This window comes from Sinocyclocheilus grahami, unplaced genomic scaffold, assembly GCF_001515645.1.
Source record: "Sinocyclocheilus grahami isolate Dianchi unplaced genomic scaffold, SAMN03320097.WGS_v1.1 scaffold57.1, whole genome shotgun sequence".
Classification (NCBI taxonomy): Eukaryota; Metazoa; Chordata; class Actinopteri; order Cypriniformes; family Cyprinidae; genus Sinocyclocheilus; species Sinocyclocheilus grahami.
The window spans coordinates 694,536-710,331 of NW_015505236.1; the positions used below are offsets into that span (position 1 = coordinate 694,536).

At 34.4% G+C, this 15,796-nt stretch overlaps 2 protein-coding genes across 2 annotated transcripts in view; one reads left to right on the forward strand and one right to left on the reverse strand.

Annotated features, from left to right (window-relative positions):
- Positions 1 to 6,820: 6,820 nt before the first annotated feature.
- LOC107584090 (desumoylating isopeptidase 1-like) lies at positions 6,821 to 9,830 on the reverse strand. The gene is made up of 6 exons (XM_016270516.1): positions 9,368 to 9,830; positions 9,141 to 9,162; positions 8,884 to 8,953; positions 8,682 to 8,791; positions 8,408 to 8,530; positions 6,821 to 8,301 (listed from the first exon to the last, which is right to left on the reverse strand). Exons 1-6 carry the CDS (start codon positions 9,453 to 9,455, stop codon positions 8,211 to 8,213), a joined length of 504 nt encoding a protein of 167 aa, XP_016126002.1. The 5' UTR covers positions 9,456 to 9,830; the 3' UTR covers positions 6,821 to 8,210.
- Positions 9,831 to 10,374: 544 nt separating this feature from the next.
- Positions 10,375 to 15,796, forward strand: part of LOC107584091 (X-ray repair cross-complementing protein 6-like) — a 22,014-nt gene continuing 16,592 nt past the window's right edge. The window contains exons 1-5 of the mRNA XM_016270517.1: positions 10,375 to 10,715; positions 10,850 to 10,962; positions 11,071 to 11,212; positions 11,291 to 11,542; positions 11,617 to 11,803. Coding sequence (XP_016126003.1) covers positions 10,646 to 10,715; positions 10,850 to 10,962; positions 11,071 to 11,212; positions 11,291 to 11,542; positions 11,617 to 11,803 — 764 coding nt within the window. The 5' untranslated portion in view covers positions 10,375 to 10,645. The remainder of the gene's footprint in view (positions 10,716 to 10,849; positions 10,963 to 11,070; positions 11,213 to 11,290; positions 11,543 to 11,616; positions 11,804 to 15,796) is intronic.

The window sequence follows — 15,796 nt, forward strand, 5'->3', positions numbered from 1 at the left end:
CCTCAACCAGTACAAATAGGTCATTTTATTTGTAAAAATAAATAAATAAATAAATAAAAATAAATAAATAAATAAAATAAAAATTATAATAAAAAGTAGTGCTGTCAAATGATTTGTTTACATAATATATGTGTTTTGTTTACATAATATATGTGTGTGTACTGTGTATATTTATTATGTATATCTAAATAAACACATGCATGTATATATTTAGAAAATATTTTACATGTATATATTTATATTCATATAATTTAATTTATATATATTAATTTATATTTATTTATTAATTTATATTAATATTATATATTTAATTTAAATATTTTAATATACAAACATAACATATTTTTCTTAAATATATACATGCATGTGTGTCTATTTATATATAAGTAATAAATATACACAGTACACACACATATATTATGTAAAAAAACAAACGTTTATTTTGGATGCGATTAATCGCTATTAATTATTTGACAGCGCTAAGAAAAAGATAAAAGATAAATAAAAATGCTAAATTTTAGTATCGTTGACATGATTGCAAAGATATTATTTAAACTGAGCTGGATGTTGACATCACTGAATTCAATGATGAACTGTCTTTAACTGAAAAATGTGTTTACTATTGTCACTTTGCATTATTGACACTATTTTCCTAATTAATGCTGTTCAGTTGCTTTGACACAATCTGTATTGTTAAAAGTGCTATATAAATAAAGGTGACTTGACTTGACTTGACTTGACTCTTTAATTCCCCAAACGGACTTTTACTTCCTCAACCAGTACAAATAGGTCATTTTATTTGTAAAAATAAATAAATAAATAAATAAAAATCTGTATTGTTAAAAGTGCTATATAAATAAAGGTGACTTGACTTGACTTGACTTGACTCTTTAATTCCCCAAACGGACTTTTACTTCCTCAACCAGTACAAATAGGTCATTTTATTTGTAAAAATAAATAAATAAAAATAAATAAATAAATAAAATAAAAATTATAATAAAAAGTAGTGCTGTCAAATGATTTGTTTACATAATATATGTGTTTTGTTTACATAATATATGTGTGTGTACTGTGTATATTTATTATGTATATCTAAATAAACACATGCATGTATATATTTAGAAAATATTTTACATGTATATATTTATATTCATATAATTTAATTTATATATATTAATTTATATTTATTTATTAATTTATATTAATATTATATATTTAATTTAAATATTTTAATATACAAACATAACATATTTTTCTTAAATATATACATGCATGTGTGTCTATTTATATATAAGTAATAAATATACACAGTACACACACATATATTATGTAAAAAAACAAACGTTTATTTTGGATGCGATTAATCGCTATTAATTATTTGACAGCGCTAAGAAAAAGATAAAAGATAAATAAAAATGCTAAATTTTAGTTGAAATCTGAATGAATGGTATGGTAGTGATCATCTAATATCACTCCACATATAATTTTTCATGGTGCGAGCATATGAAAAAGGATACTACAAAATGACTCATAAATAGTCAAATATAAATGTGAAAATATTGCTTTGGAGCTATTATTAATACGTTGTTGTTAATGTTATTATTATTAATGCTTACTACATATTTAATAAATACAAAATAAGTAAATATTTATGAAAATGTAAGGTCAGATCTCTTGATTAATTTTAAATCTTTGAAAATATGCATCGATCCTAGTGCTGATAGTCATTGAAGCCACACTTACAAAAGAATTGAAAGCAGTTATACTTAAGCTGCACGTCAGGAAGACTGAGGCAAGTTTGAGAGCCTTAAAAGGTCTTTTTCAACAGATCAGTTTATTTATAATTCTGACAAGTGCTATAGCTCTGAATGTTTAGCATTTTTAGAGTGGATGTCCGATGTCTCTTTATGACACACATATTATATCTGAAGGACATACATCTTGGGTATTAGAAGGATTAAGTACATTTTTGGATTTGTGAAGTCTGAGGCATAACCTGCTCACTTTTCATCATCTTGATCCAAAATAATGACTCTAATTACATACATGCAGTAATTTCAGATAACAAATGCAGCTATGTCCTCTTTGCACAGCAAACAGTATATTGAACATCATCTAGCATCACATGATAATAAGGACCTTTGTAACTGACAGATGCATTAGGTCATTTAAATTAGGAAAGGCTATTTTTGTGATATCGTCTGTGTTTCTGCGTTTCAGACAGGCTGTCGCTCTGCAAAGTAGTTGTGGGTTTATTTCAGTGACTCTTTTTGCTGGTTATATCGTTGCAGAACTTAGTTTATCTCAGCTTCACTTAAGCCTGAGTTAGACACAATAAAAGGAATAGTTTACCCAAAAATGAAAAATTTGCTGAAAATGTACTCAACTTCAGGTCATCCAAAATGTAGATGAGATTTGTTTGTTTATTGGAACAGATTTGGATAAATTTGGCATTGCAACACTTGTTCACCAATGAATCCTCTGCAGTGAATGGGTGCCGTTAGAATGAGAGTCCAAACACCTGATAAATACATCATAATCTACAAGTAATCCACACGACTCCAGTACATCCATTAACAACTTATTGTTAATTAATCCTCTGATTGTGATGTTTTTATTAGCTGTTTGAACTCTCATTCTGGTGGCACCCATTCACTGAAGAGGATCCACTGATGAGCAAGTGATGTAATGATACATTTCTCTAAATTTGTTTCAAGCTTATCTACATCTTGGATGGCCTGAAGGTAAGTCAATTTTCAGCAAATTTTCATTTTGGGGTGAACTATTCCTTTAAGATTGATATACCTCATATGCATATGAATGTGGTATTCCCAGTCATGCTGTTGGGGACCATGAAGAGGAAAATACAATTCTGATTTAGTAATGGATAGCCGAGAGCAATCCCCCTAGCACAGCTCTGTTCCCCCCCCCCCCCCCCCCCCCCCCCCATTCTTTAGAAAATTCAGACCCTTGTAGCTGTATACATTTAATCTGTATTTGCAGAATTGGAGAATCTTATTATCCCATAAAAGGGGTGAAATAAATTAAATGATTATCTTTTTTTATGTCTTTGATTGAAATTATAACATGCAATTAACAGTCTTACACATACAGTGCATGAAATGGTAAAACAGCTAATGAGCTATGAAATAATTCCTACAAAACCCTACAGCTATTCTACATAACTAAATGAGACACATAGGCCTTATAGTATAGGGTCAAAATTGTAACTAATAGATATCACAATACTTTCCAAGTTTGTTAATGACAGAACATTCAGACTATTCAAACATTGGATAAAATTAGGTTCAAAATGAAAAAAAAAAACAGAGGGGGTTTTGGATATACGTATATTATAATCACTCCATAAATCAGAAAATACTGTCAACAAAAAATCATTTTCACCACATTTTTAGAAATAAAGTTATATAAAGCAGGCATATTATACATTAACAAAACACAAACCTTGAAAAAAGGACACGTTATGGAAGCATATGAACAGCCTAAAATCTCAAAACTGACCAGTGCCTGAAAAAGCAATGGTTTATAGTGTTTTGTGCCATCATTAATTTAAATCCTAAAGACTTTTATTTTTGCACTCCAGTAAAACATCCCTAAATCTCTGAAAACATTCTCATTAAAGACAATGTGACTGTGAAGCTACCAGATTAATTGTGAATCCCTTTGTTTTACTTTTCATTAAATGGAGAGTATATAAGCATATTAGAAGATATTTTAAAAAATCAGCTTTTTTCATTTTGGTGGGTGATTGTGCACCCATGTGTTAAGTATGCACCCATGTGTAAATGCAGAAGGTTTATTAAAGAAAGATAAAAGTACAAAATAAACTCAACTATACCAGAAAAACAGGGAATACAAGAAACAAAACTGAGCATACCAACACTAGCCATACACTGACAAGACCTTACAAAGAACTAGGAAACACTGGAGTTTTTATACACATAGGCTGGTAGACTAATAATACACCAGGACACAATCAGGGAACTAATTTAAAAAAAACAGGAAACATGAACAGAACACAGCCTAAACATCCAAATAACAAAAACACAAGGTATACAAAACATTTAACACCGTGTCTATATAATGCACTAAAAACAATTCCAGCCTCATCATACATATCCTACATGCAATTATTAAAAAACACTTTCTTTCGCAGCGGATTACTTCTTCTATGTAAACCACAGCCTGAGCTGCAAACGAGGACATGAACAGTCAGATAATGTTTAATTTATAATAATGTTTCATTTTTAAGAATGATGTTTTATGCAGCTTAATTTTATGTTTTATATATGTCTTTTTATATACTATTCAAAACATGCATGTTCTGAAATGTCTCTGCTCATCTCATGAGCATGGTGTCACTCTCTTGCTCTCCTTTGCCCTCTAATTTTAATGGTACTGGAAGTACATTATGCACATGATTAGATGTAAAATCTTTTTATCTGCTCGTGACAGTAATATTGGATGAGAGGATCGCACCCTGAAAAGTCGTAGTGGTTAATTAGTGGCATGGCCCATGAAATCATATAAATGTCAGGGATTGTGTGAGTGGACAGCTACCAAAAGGAAACTTCCATGTGAAGTCCAACCATAAATTACATAGAAATGAGAGTCTGTATATGATTTGGTGGATTTACAAGCCTTAAATTCAAAATGGAAAAGCTGGAAAATTTTAAGCAAATAATTTTGTGGATTATAAGGGGATAAAGTGTACAAATAAAAAGAAAGCTCTCTTTTTGTCTTTTTTAAAGACTGCCTTAGTTAACCTGTCAGCATATTTTCATAAGAACTGCTGAGAAGATGTGAGCACAATGATGCAATTCAAACGCAACTTTGAAAGTACAGACTGTTGCAGTTGTACGTGTAAACTTTTTAAAGTGAATTGTAACTATGAAAAACATTTTATATGGGTGATAGTGTTGTAGAATGATTGAAAACATTACGGAAACAAAGTTTATGGTAGATAAATGGATTTATAATTCAATCATACAGCCTTCATTTAGATGTAAAGCATAAAATATGCATATATTGGAGGTCCTTTATTACATTTAAAAGCATTATATACTATTAAACAGGGTTATTATAGTTTGCTAAAACAAAAAGTAAAAATAAACCATTGAAAAACATCTTTAATGTAAATAAAAATAAATATTAGCTGAAATATAATAAATGATAAAAAATCATTTCAGCGTGCCAAAGCAACATTTCTCATTACTAACGACTAAAAAATATTTTTAAAAAGTAACAAAATTAGTAAAATTTTTCAATGAAAATATAAAAACTAATTAAAAACTAATATAATAAAAAATTAAAATAGTATCTCAATAATACTAAAATAGCACGACTGCAGTTTTTTAACAATCATTTTGTCACCAATTCCAGAACCTTGATGACATTTTTCAAAATTCTAGACACAAAACTCCAAACAGTCATTATTTGTAACACAGGCTGTCCAATGTTCAAAACTTTGCATGTTGCGTTCATATCTTTAAAGAAGCCTTGCATTTGCAGAAGTATTGGTTCAAATAACTCATTTATTATGAAATATCATATGAACATTACTTTAGATCACCCACACACAAGACACCCATAGTTTCACTGTGTAGTTGTTAGTACAATCATTAAATATAGTTGTTCAAAACACATGGTGCAGCTTTCATTATGGTTCTACACATTCATACCTCATTGTAATAGACTAGAGAGAAAAGTACAGACACTGGAATCATTAAACAAAATTTGAAAATTGCTGAAGAAATAATCAACTCACAACAGGTTTTTCAAAAACTTCAGATAAGAAAAAATTAGATAAGAAAAAAAGACAAGAAAAATCTACAGTAGGCCTACAGTAAAATGTCAACTGGAGTGATCCTCACTGCACTTCTATGTTTTTATCTATTTGGCCACAGGTTCTCATTCCCGTCATGATGGATGTTTTTATTAGCTAAACATCTTGTAAAAAATCTGGCATGGCAAATCCAGGTCTGACATTGGTCTCCTGCTGTGATGTCATTGCACGCATCATCTATGGCCTGTAGAAGAGCGACTTGTTTGTGAAGGGCCTTTTGTGAACCTTCCACCTCCATGTGGAGAAAAATTCTTCAGTCGGGTTACAGTGAGAAAAGGGGAGTATGGGGGTAAATACAAGGTGATAAACTGTGGATGGGCCTGAAACCATGAATGCACTCAAAGTGTCGTTGCTAGGAATTCTGGGACCATTGCACTGATTTTGCTTTGGGGCCCCCTCAAAATTACAAACATTCTGGGCCGCTCTCAAAAGCTGGGCTCTCAACCTCTCCTCCATGTCATGTCCAGGTTAAACCCTGCCTCATCCAAAAAATAATGGTTTTTATCAGCTTCCAGCTCTATCATCTAAAAACTATGCTTCGAGAGTAATGCAACAGTTATATAGCATTTTGAGCAGTTGTATCAATTGACAGTTAGATCATTGTAATGAAATGAATAGACGCTCAACTCAGATGTAATGTGTGAGTTGCATTTTTAAATAGTAATACTTTGATGTTGTGTCAACCGGTGATTTTAGTTCAATGGGAAAAAAAAACTTTGGTTTGTGTATTGTATCCAAGCATTTGGAAAAAGTGTTTAAGTGTTTTGAAAAATGTGCATTTAGGTCATCCATTGTTTAGAAAAATGACATGAAGGTTCTGTTATTAGTACAAAAATGATTGTAAACTGTAAAACCATGCCACCTGACAATCAAGAACAAAGCCACCCCATCTTTATACTTTCAGAGTGTCTTTATTTGTTTAGAGCTGAGATACAATGACGCTTAACAAACACATTTAAACACATGAAGGAGGTTTATTTGAGGCAGGAAAGCTGTAGTTTTTTTTTTTTTTTTAGAACAACAGTAACAGAACAATCAGGCAGCATAAACTGAACCTACTAATATAAACTTTACTGTGAGATTACTACTAGGAATGTTTTTCCATTTATAAAATCTCAAGTTACAAATTGTTCACATTTTTATAAACCGGTTAAAAATCATACATATGTCTCATTGCTAATGTGTTTGTTAGGATTACATTGGTCCTATATAGACTTAAGAGAGTTCAGACCATTTACCATCAAACCACTTAGTTATGAATTACATACTGCTAGTCGAATAATTACTATTAATGGTCACCAAAGCCACATTCCTACTATATTGGAAGCAACTGGACAAGAGTCAAAAGACTTAAAATACAACTTTCCTATTGGGTCCATTGCTGGTGACACCTGCGCATAAACAAATTTGCAAAAAATGCACATTTATAAAACATTCATTAGCTTCATCTGTGGGACACTGTGCTTCTTGCGACGTCACTGATCCCTTAAATCCTCTTCAATATATATTCATGGCACTCTAGGATTGATATAAATGTTGTTCTGATTAAAGGTAAGGTTTAGATAACAACTTACAACACAGAAAGAGTCAACAATCAGTACAAAGGAAGTGAATGATTAGGGAAAGAGTGACTGAGTTAGGCATCTGAAAGCACAGTAAACAGTAAAGGTGCATGAATTGTGTAATTAATTTACACATAAATAAGGGACTCTAAATGTCACTCCTCAAATCAGTATGAATCACATAAAAATATCAGCATATTTTTAATAATTAGCAACCTAATTCTCTTCCTCTATTCCTCTTAAAGCATCTGACTTAACGTAACAGATCATGTTGAGGTAGAACAGAGACACCCACAGACTGTTGAGGGGAATTCTGATACAATTTGCTTTGGTACATTTAAATTATTTTAAAAAGTTGGCTGTTTTGTTAAAGATTAGTGCAAACAATTGCCTAGTAATTATAATGCTACTTTGTAGTTTTATAAAATACATTTTACATTTCAAACATCCACAGGGGTTATTATAGCTAACATTTTGTTGCCACTGGTAGTTTGTACCAGTGGAACTGTAAATCCTGTTCTGAAAAGTCAACTATACAGACAAACCGGTCTATTTGTTTACACCACAGATCACTGAAGGAAAGTTCAAGAGACTGAAAAACTCATCACTTGAGTTTGAAAAGGCACTGAGTAGAAAATCTGGAAGACCTGCTTTTATATAAATGCAATTTATATAGGCACAATGGGTGAAACATAAGTAAACTATTATTATTATTATTATTATAAGTCTGATACACAAGCTTCATGACTGCTGTAATAATACATTTTTAGATGCAGCCAGATCTACCACTGGCCATATCCATTCATGCCATTATCCCCCGATGGAGTGATGGTGACTGAATCGAGAAAAGGAAGGAGTGCTTGTCCAAAAGGTCTATGGAGAAGGAAAGTGTAATTCAATACAGTTATTACTAGTACTACCACTAGTGTCAACAACAACAACAACATATTTGATTGTAAAGCTGTAAGGGCAAACTTACGTAGCGAGCACCTCAGATGGGAGGTCAGTGATGTATGAGGGAATCTTAGTTCCTGTTAAAAACTGTGCAACCTCAGAGCTAAAGGTGTTACAGTTGTGTTCAAAGAGGTGGTATTTTTCAGGTCTGTGGAAAAAAAGGAGGAAGTACAGGTTTGCACATGTAAATGGTCATTTCAGTAGTTAAAAATGATGAGAGATTTCTCAAAAGACCAATGCCACACTTTGTCTTTGCATACTAAACTAGGAAAATATGCAAAAAAGAAAGATATACTGACCTGTAAGTAGACTCCCTGAGCGAAGACAGATATTCCTGAAAAAGGTCCCGGGGAACTTCTGTGTTTCCAAGGTCCACTGTGGAATCAGACATACCTAGAATGGTACCACCCTGAAACAAGATAACATTTCATGATTATGATGGGTTACAGACTAACATAGCCTTTTACTTTTCAGATATCTTGAGAAACAAATGTCTCTTACCGGAAAGCAGCTTAAAATGCCCCCTCCTCCAAAGAAATACTCTTCCCCATAAACCACTATAGATGTGTGCCTTCATTAAGTAATCCAAGATTAATGCATTAAAATAAAGACTTGTTAAATTCAACTGTTTATTAAGTTTAAACAAATACAAGATATAAGCATTTTCAATAGTGGTCTCAAACCTTTGGACTCCTCTGTATATTAAATTCTGCTGCCTGAGAGTTTCAAAAAAAAAGTAAACAACAAAACATACTCACCATATTCCCTCGACTTGCTTTCCTGTCAGTGTAGATACAGAATTGCAATCAGTCATTTCTTCACATACTTCCAAAGGTGATCTTTTTCTCCAGAATGTATCAAATATCTTACTTCACTTTGACTTTATGAAAAATAAACAAAAACTTCAACAACACTAATACATATATTTCTATTCTAGCGCCATGACCACCTCCCCTGGACAACTTTAGCCGACTGCAGAACTCACCTAACATCATGGGACTCAGCTGACGGGCCAGTCCTTTTGACAGGTCATAAATGAACAACTTTACGTTGAAAGACCTTCCATCAGCCATCGCTACGGCTTTAGACAAATGTGCGTTCACAAACAAAAACGCAACTCTACTGCTAGCAAACTGAAACTTAGCTTGAGTTTCTCGCTCTGATTGAACTCGAAAAACCAGACTTCAGTGCAGACTTGCTCACATTGCCATCATAGCATTAAACATTGACAAGGAACACATTCGTTGTCGTTTTAAATTATTTTAGGAAAATAATAAACCACAGGTTGTTGACAAATCCGACGCAGCTTTCACGTCCGCTTCGTCACAGTGACACAGTGATATTTTGATACCGGTTATGACAAATGTGCTTATTCATTGGGGACCCGACCAATGGCAGGACAGATACATCTGTCAAACAGCTGTAATATCCTCCAAAACGCTAGATGGCGAATTTGATAAGAACAAACATGCTGCTGTTCATGCCCACCACAGAATCTACTAGTCAGCGGAAGTCATGTTCGAGATTCGGTTCGTTTGAACAGTTCATTTCATAAGCCAGTTCAAAGCTCAAGATTCAGCGACTCCTACCTCATTACGTGGTCCCCGACATCCCGGCGTGTCATAAACATGCTTTAAATATTTAATAAATCCATATATGGACCCACACTGATGTTTATTATAGTATTTCGAATAGCTTTTGCTTTTTGCCCTTTCGGTCAGACCCTGAGTCCGAAAATGCTCACACATTACAAGCCAGGCAAATGATTCGGTTCACTCGAGAATCGCTGTGAGCCAGTTCGATTCGTGGACAAATTGTGCAGACATCTATTGGTAACCGAGTCAATCTATTCAAAGAAAATAACTGAGCGACATGAAAGATTTGTTCACGGCCATGAAAATGTTTGACCTCCTTAATTTTTAATAGTAATTTTTTTTATTTTATTATTATTATTATTATTATTATTATTATTATTACAGATGGTATGTTTACTTCCTCGTGCATGGATTAGCCAGTCACTCCGCCTTTGTCTCGCCATTGGTTCTTGCCGTTCAATAGTCGTCTCTGATACGCTATTGGAGCTGTCACTCAAATTCTGGCGCACTGACTGGATGCGTGCATGCGCGGTTGTAAACGAATACAAAGTTCTGTTGCTAAAAAAAGAAAAAAATGGCTAATCTTAAATTTAAGAAAATGTGCTTTGTTTTTCCCCAACTTTAATTGAAAGCAACCCTGAAACGGTTTTTGGCGAAAGCGACCAGTGATGGCGGAGTGGAGAAAGTACTATCCAAACGAAGACGATGAGGTTGAGGAGGACGAAGAGGATTCTGGAGGTTAGCACAGCTAACTGCATTAATTGTCCTCTGTGATATAAGTTGCACGCTTTGTACTCTATTAAACTTAACTTACTTATATGAAATTAAGATGTGATTAAATAAGAAAATCTTAATTGCTTTTAAATTATTAGGGGATTACAAAATCAGTGGCCGCGACAGTCTGGTGTTTTTGGTTGATGCATCCAAAGAGATGTTCATCAAGGGTGAGGATGGAGAGCCATCAAATTTTGACATGACTATGCAGGTGAGTCAATCTGTAACATTTTATTCATTCATTGTCATTTATTTTCACCAAATATTCTTGTTTTTCTCCAGTGCATATCTGATAGACATTATTCTCTGTTGTGTCTAGTGTGTACGTAGTGTGTACACTAGTAAGATCATAAGCAGTGACAAAGACCTGGTCGCTTTGGTGTTCTATGGGACTGAGCAGAGCAAGAATCCAAGAAATTCCTTCAAGCATGTCTACGTCTACCACGACTTGGATTCACCTGGTGGGTAACTAACCCTTGGTGCTTTTCAGATTGCCTATATGATGGTGAATTTATCTCGCGTACTGATTCCCTTTTCAGGATCTCAACGTTTACTGGATATTGAGAAACTGCTGGGTGAGAAAGGAGCTCAATTCGCTGAAAAGACCATGGGCAGTGGCGAAACGTCCCTCGGAGATGCTCTGTGGTGCTGCTCCAACCTTTACAGTGACATCAAGTTGCGACTGTCACACAAGCGCTTGATGATCTTCACTTGCAGGGATGACCCTCACAGAGGAGACGGTGCTAAAGACAGACAGGCTCGTACAAAGGCTGCTGACCTTAAAGAGACAGGTAGGCTAAATAGACGGGGAAAATGACAGTCTTACTGATGGACAATTTATAACCTATGTTCTGTTGTTCCTCAGGTGTGGTCATAGACTTGATGCACCTTACAAAGCCAGGAGGTTTTGATGTTTCTTTGTTCTTCTGTGACATTGTAAGCCCCCCTGAAGATGAAAGCGAGCTTGGCCTCCAGATTGAGCCCAGCAGGAAACTCGAGGACTTGCAGAAGAGGGTCAGAGCTAAAGAGTTAAAGAAAAGATCTCAAAGCAGGTAAATGCACTGCATTGCACATGTCAAATAATTCACCAGATTGCTTGTCCTATATAGCGTCAAGGGGATGCTGGATGTATACAGCAGGTAATACTTTTCTGTAGTGTTTGTAATTGCATTTTATTTCAGTTCAGTTCAGTTATTTCAGTTATTTCAGTTCTTCAAGACAGAAAAAGACAGGCATGTTGATAATTTTTCAAATCTATAATATAATATAAGAGTTTAAAATTAAAAACAGAACCCAAAGCTTTACATTCTACTTCTAGTTATTTTCAGATATAATAATCGCATTTAAAAGCGTACATTCTTGTATACAACTCAGTTGCACATAAAGTGGTTTTCCTAATAACTTGTCTTCAGGACAGATATATAATTAAAGGGGTCATATGATGCGATTTCAAGTTTTCCTTTCTCTTTGGAGTGTTACAAGCTGTTCGGGAATAAATAAGATCCCTAAAGTTGCAAAGACTAAAATCTCAAACCCAAAGAGATATTCTTTATAAAAGTTAAGACTCGTCCACACCCTCCTAAAACGCCTCGTATAAACACGCCCCCACATGTCTACGTCACTGTGTGGGAAGATTTGCATAACCGCCTAAATGTTCGCGCAAAGAAAGAAGGCGTAACTTTATTGTTGCTGCCACCGCCGCCGCCATGTTGTGAAGACGCTGTGTATTTTGTTTGCGAAAGCGAAACTACTTTGTTTGGCCTTCTAAAAGAGGACACGACTAGAAATCAGTGATTAAGTTGTATTTACAACACTGTTCCAGAACAGTTCAACCCAAATATTCAGATGTGTGCAGCACATTTTATGGAGCACTGTTTCCTGATCCTGAAGAGTAGCCTACAATGCCGGCTGTTCTGACTCTCAGTCTGTAAGTACGTTTTCATATTTAAAGTAGGGCTGGGCGATATAGCTAAAAAATTTATCAACGATATAATGTTTCATATCGTTCGGTATCGATAATTATTGACATTTTTTATAACCTTTTTTAAAACAGAGCAATAGAAAAAAATTGTTTAAATTGAACCACTGTATTTTTAAATTAACCCAATTTATTGAGACAAACAACAAATATTTTTTGTTTTAACAGTCAAACACACAATAAAAATTAAACAAATATCTCATTTCTAATGTTTTATATGCAGATTAAATAGGTTTTGAGAAAACATTTGGCTTGTTTCCCGAGGCCACAGAAGAGCGCAATGAGCAAAATAATGCAGCACATAATGTCAACGCATGGAAATAACTGTCTATTAAAAAAAACTTGCATTACGTCTAAATTAACTCATATAGATCAAATATAATTTCGTAAATTGCATAAACAATTTTGAACAAAACAGCATCATGTATTTATGCATTGCTTAATACAAAGAGCCGAATCACCCAAAATAATGCAGCACATAATGTCAACGCATGGAAATAACTGTCTATTAAAAAAAACTTGCATTACGTCTAAATTAACTCATATAGATCAAATATAATTTCGTAAATTGCATAAACAATTTTGAACAAAACAGTATCATGTATTTATGCATTGCTTAATACAAAGAGCCAAATCGCCCATCACGCAGATTGCATTTAAAAACATAAGAGTGAAAAGGAATAAACCTCCACAAATTTGTGACGTGTTTTCTAAAAGTTTAAACTGTTTTAACTTTTCATGGCTACATCTCTTCTGTGAGACGCGAGTGCAGCAGTCATATTTGTCCGTCTAAAAAAAATGCGCTGCTGAATATGTGTTCTGTGTAAATGGCTTGGTTTCGGTTTTAAACTAATCAAGATCTTCTCCGCATTGAGCTCGTGGGCAAGACTAACAAAACATTAAAATGCAACAACGTCACTTACATCATTATCACCGCATCTTGTGGGCCACTGATGACGCTCCCTGACCCACTAACATTCAAATGCAAATGTTTATTTTAAATTCGACTAATATACATTTTTTTTATTCACAATCTCCTCATCACAGGCAGGCACAGCACTCAATTCAGCATGTGTTCGTGTTTGTGTGTGCTGTCTGCGTCACTCATAGCACGTGCCTATATCGTGCACTATATCGAACATTTTTTATATCGTTATCGATGAAGGTGTACTGTCGATAAATATTGATCCCGTTTTATCGCCCAGGCCTAATTTAAAGAATTTACCACTGATGATTCAAACGCGAGTTTTGAGCAGTGTAGAGTAGCGCTTGTTGTTTGTCATTTCTCCGATCACAAATGCAGACATGGTTTTATGTTTACGCGGCGCGATGCAACGCAACGCGTAAAAAAAAACAGTATAAGTCATTATAATCCATAATTATGTCCCCACTGGATGTAACAAATGCCACATTTATAATGGGCTTTAATGTTTTTGTCTCGTCGCTCCGGGACACAGCATCACAGTATGGTAAGGGGCGTTAACAGGGGCGCCGCAAAGGAGGGAAAAGTTAGGACGATTCTAAGAGCCCACGCACTTTTGGGGCCCCCAGAGATCTGTTTTATAAGTAGTAACAGTAGTAGTATAAGCTCTTTTGAGTCTTATTCAGTCTGAATAAGCTCTTTTGCACTACAAATCATTTTTTTGCACAACAATCACTATATCTGCACTGTTGTTTACTTTACTGGTTTGCACTCTATCTGCCATATGCCTTGTGCTTTATATATATATTTTTACATTTTACCTTATTTGTATATTTGTATAGTTGTATTTTTGTATTTTGTATTTAATCTGTATTTATGTTATCTGTATGCACCCAAGGGTCTGAGAGTAACGCAATTTCAATTCTCTGTGTGTATGTGCTGTACATGTGGAAGAATTGACAATAAAGCAGACTTGACTTGACTTGACTAGTAGTAATGTAATAGAAATTATAAATGTATCTACTAAAGAGATAGAAAAAAAACAAAATTACGGCTTATTTCTGCATTTCCAGCAAAATTATCTCCCCCATTCACTGCATGGTTTCGTCCCATCCTACGTAGCCTAGAGTCACTGAGTGAGATCAGATGGTAAACTGTCAAATTAGAGATGTTTTTGTATTTTGTATTTAATCTGTATTTATGTTATCTGTATGCACCCAAGGGTCTGAGAGTAACGCAATTTCAATTCTCTGTGTGTATGTGCTGTACATGTGGAAGAATTGACAATAAAGCAGACTTGACTTGACTTGACTAGTAGTAATGTAATAGAAATTATAAATGTAAAGAGTTACAAATAAAACAAAATTACGGCTTACTTCTGCATTTTCGGCAAAATTATCTTCCCCCATTCACTGCATGGTTTCGTCCCGTCCTATGTAGCCTAGAGTCACTGAGTGAGATCAGATGGTAAACTGTCAAATTAGAGATGTCTTCGAGTTCGAGGGGGGCGAACCGAGCTGGGCAATTTGGTCAGTCGCACTTTTAAACACATTTTAGTTTTGCTATAGAAAGTCTACAAATTCATACTCTGATTACATAGAGCAGCAGCAGGAAGCGAGTGAGGTTGTCATGGCAACCAGATACACTGCACTCAAATTATTATTTAATTATTTTGCCACCGTTTGCCACACTAAACTTAGCAATAAACACGTTGAAAATAATACACAATAAACATGTCTGTCAAAATGATCTTAAAGGAGGCTTTTATTAAGCAAATCAAGGAGTGAATTACTCATCAACTGTTTGTTTAAAAAAATACTTTAGCTGGGTTTCCACAGGCAGGGTCACAATTATCTACAGTGTATGAAGCTAAAGGTTTTTGGGTTAAGGTTCATAATGTAGAACATTTTTAACATTGTATGCTGTATGTGCATAGGTAGCTAGCAAACAAGGAATACAGCTGTTAAAGGGGTCATATGATGCTTTTTTAAAGATCATTATTTTGTGTATTTGTATAAAGTCCCTCCTTCCGACAAGCGCAGTCTGCTCTGATTGGCCAGCTGACCCAGTGCATTGTGATTGGCTGAACACCGCAAGCACTCGTCGGAAATGTAATGCCCCTTACCATAATCGCGAGCTTCATCT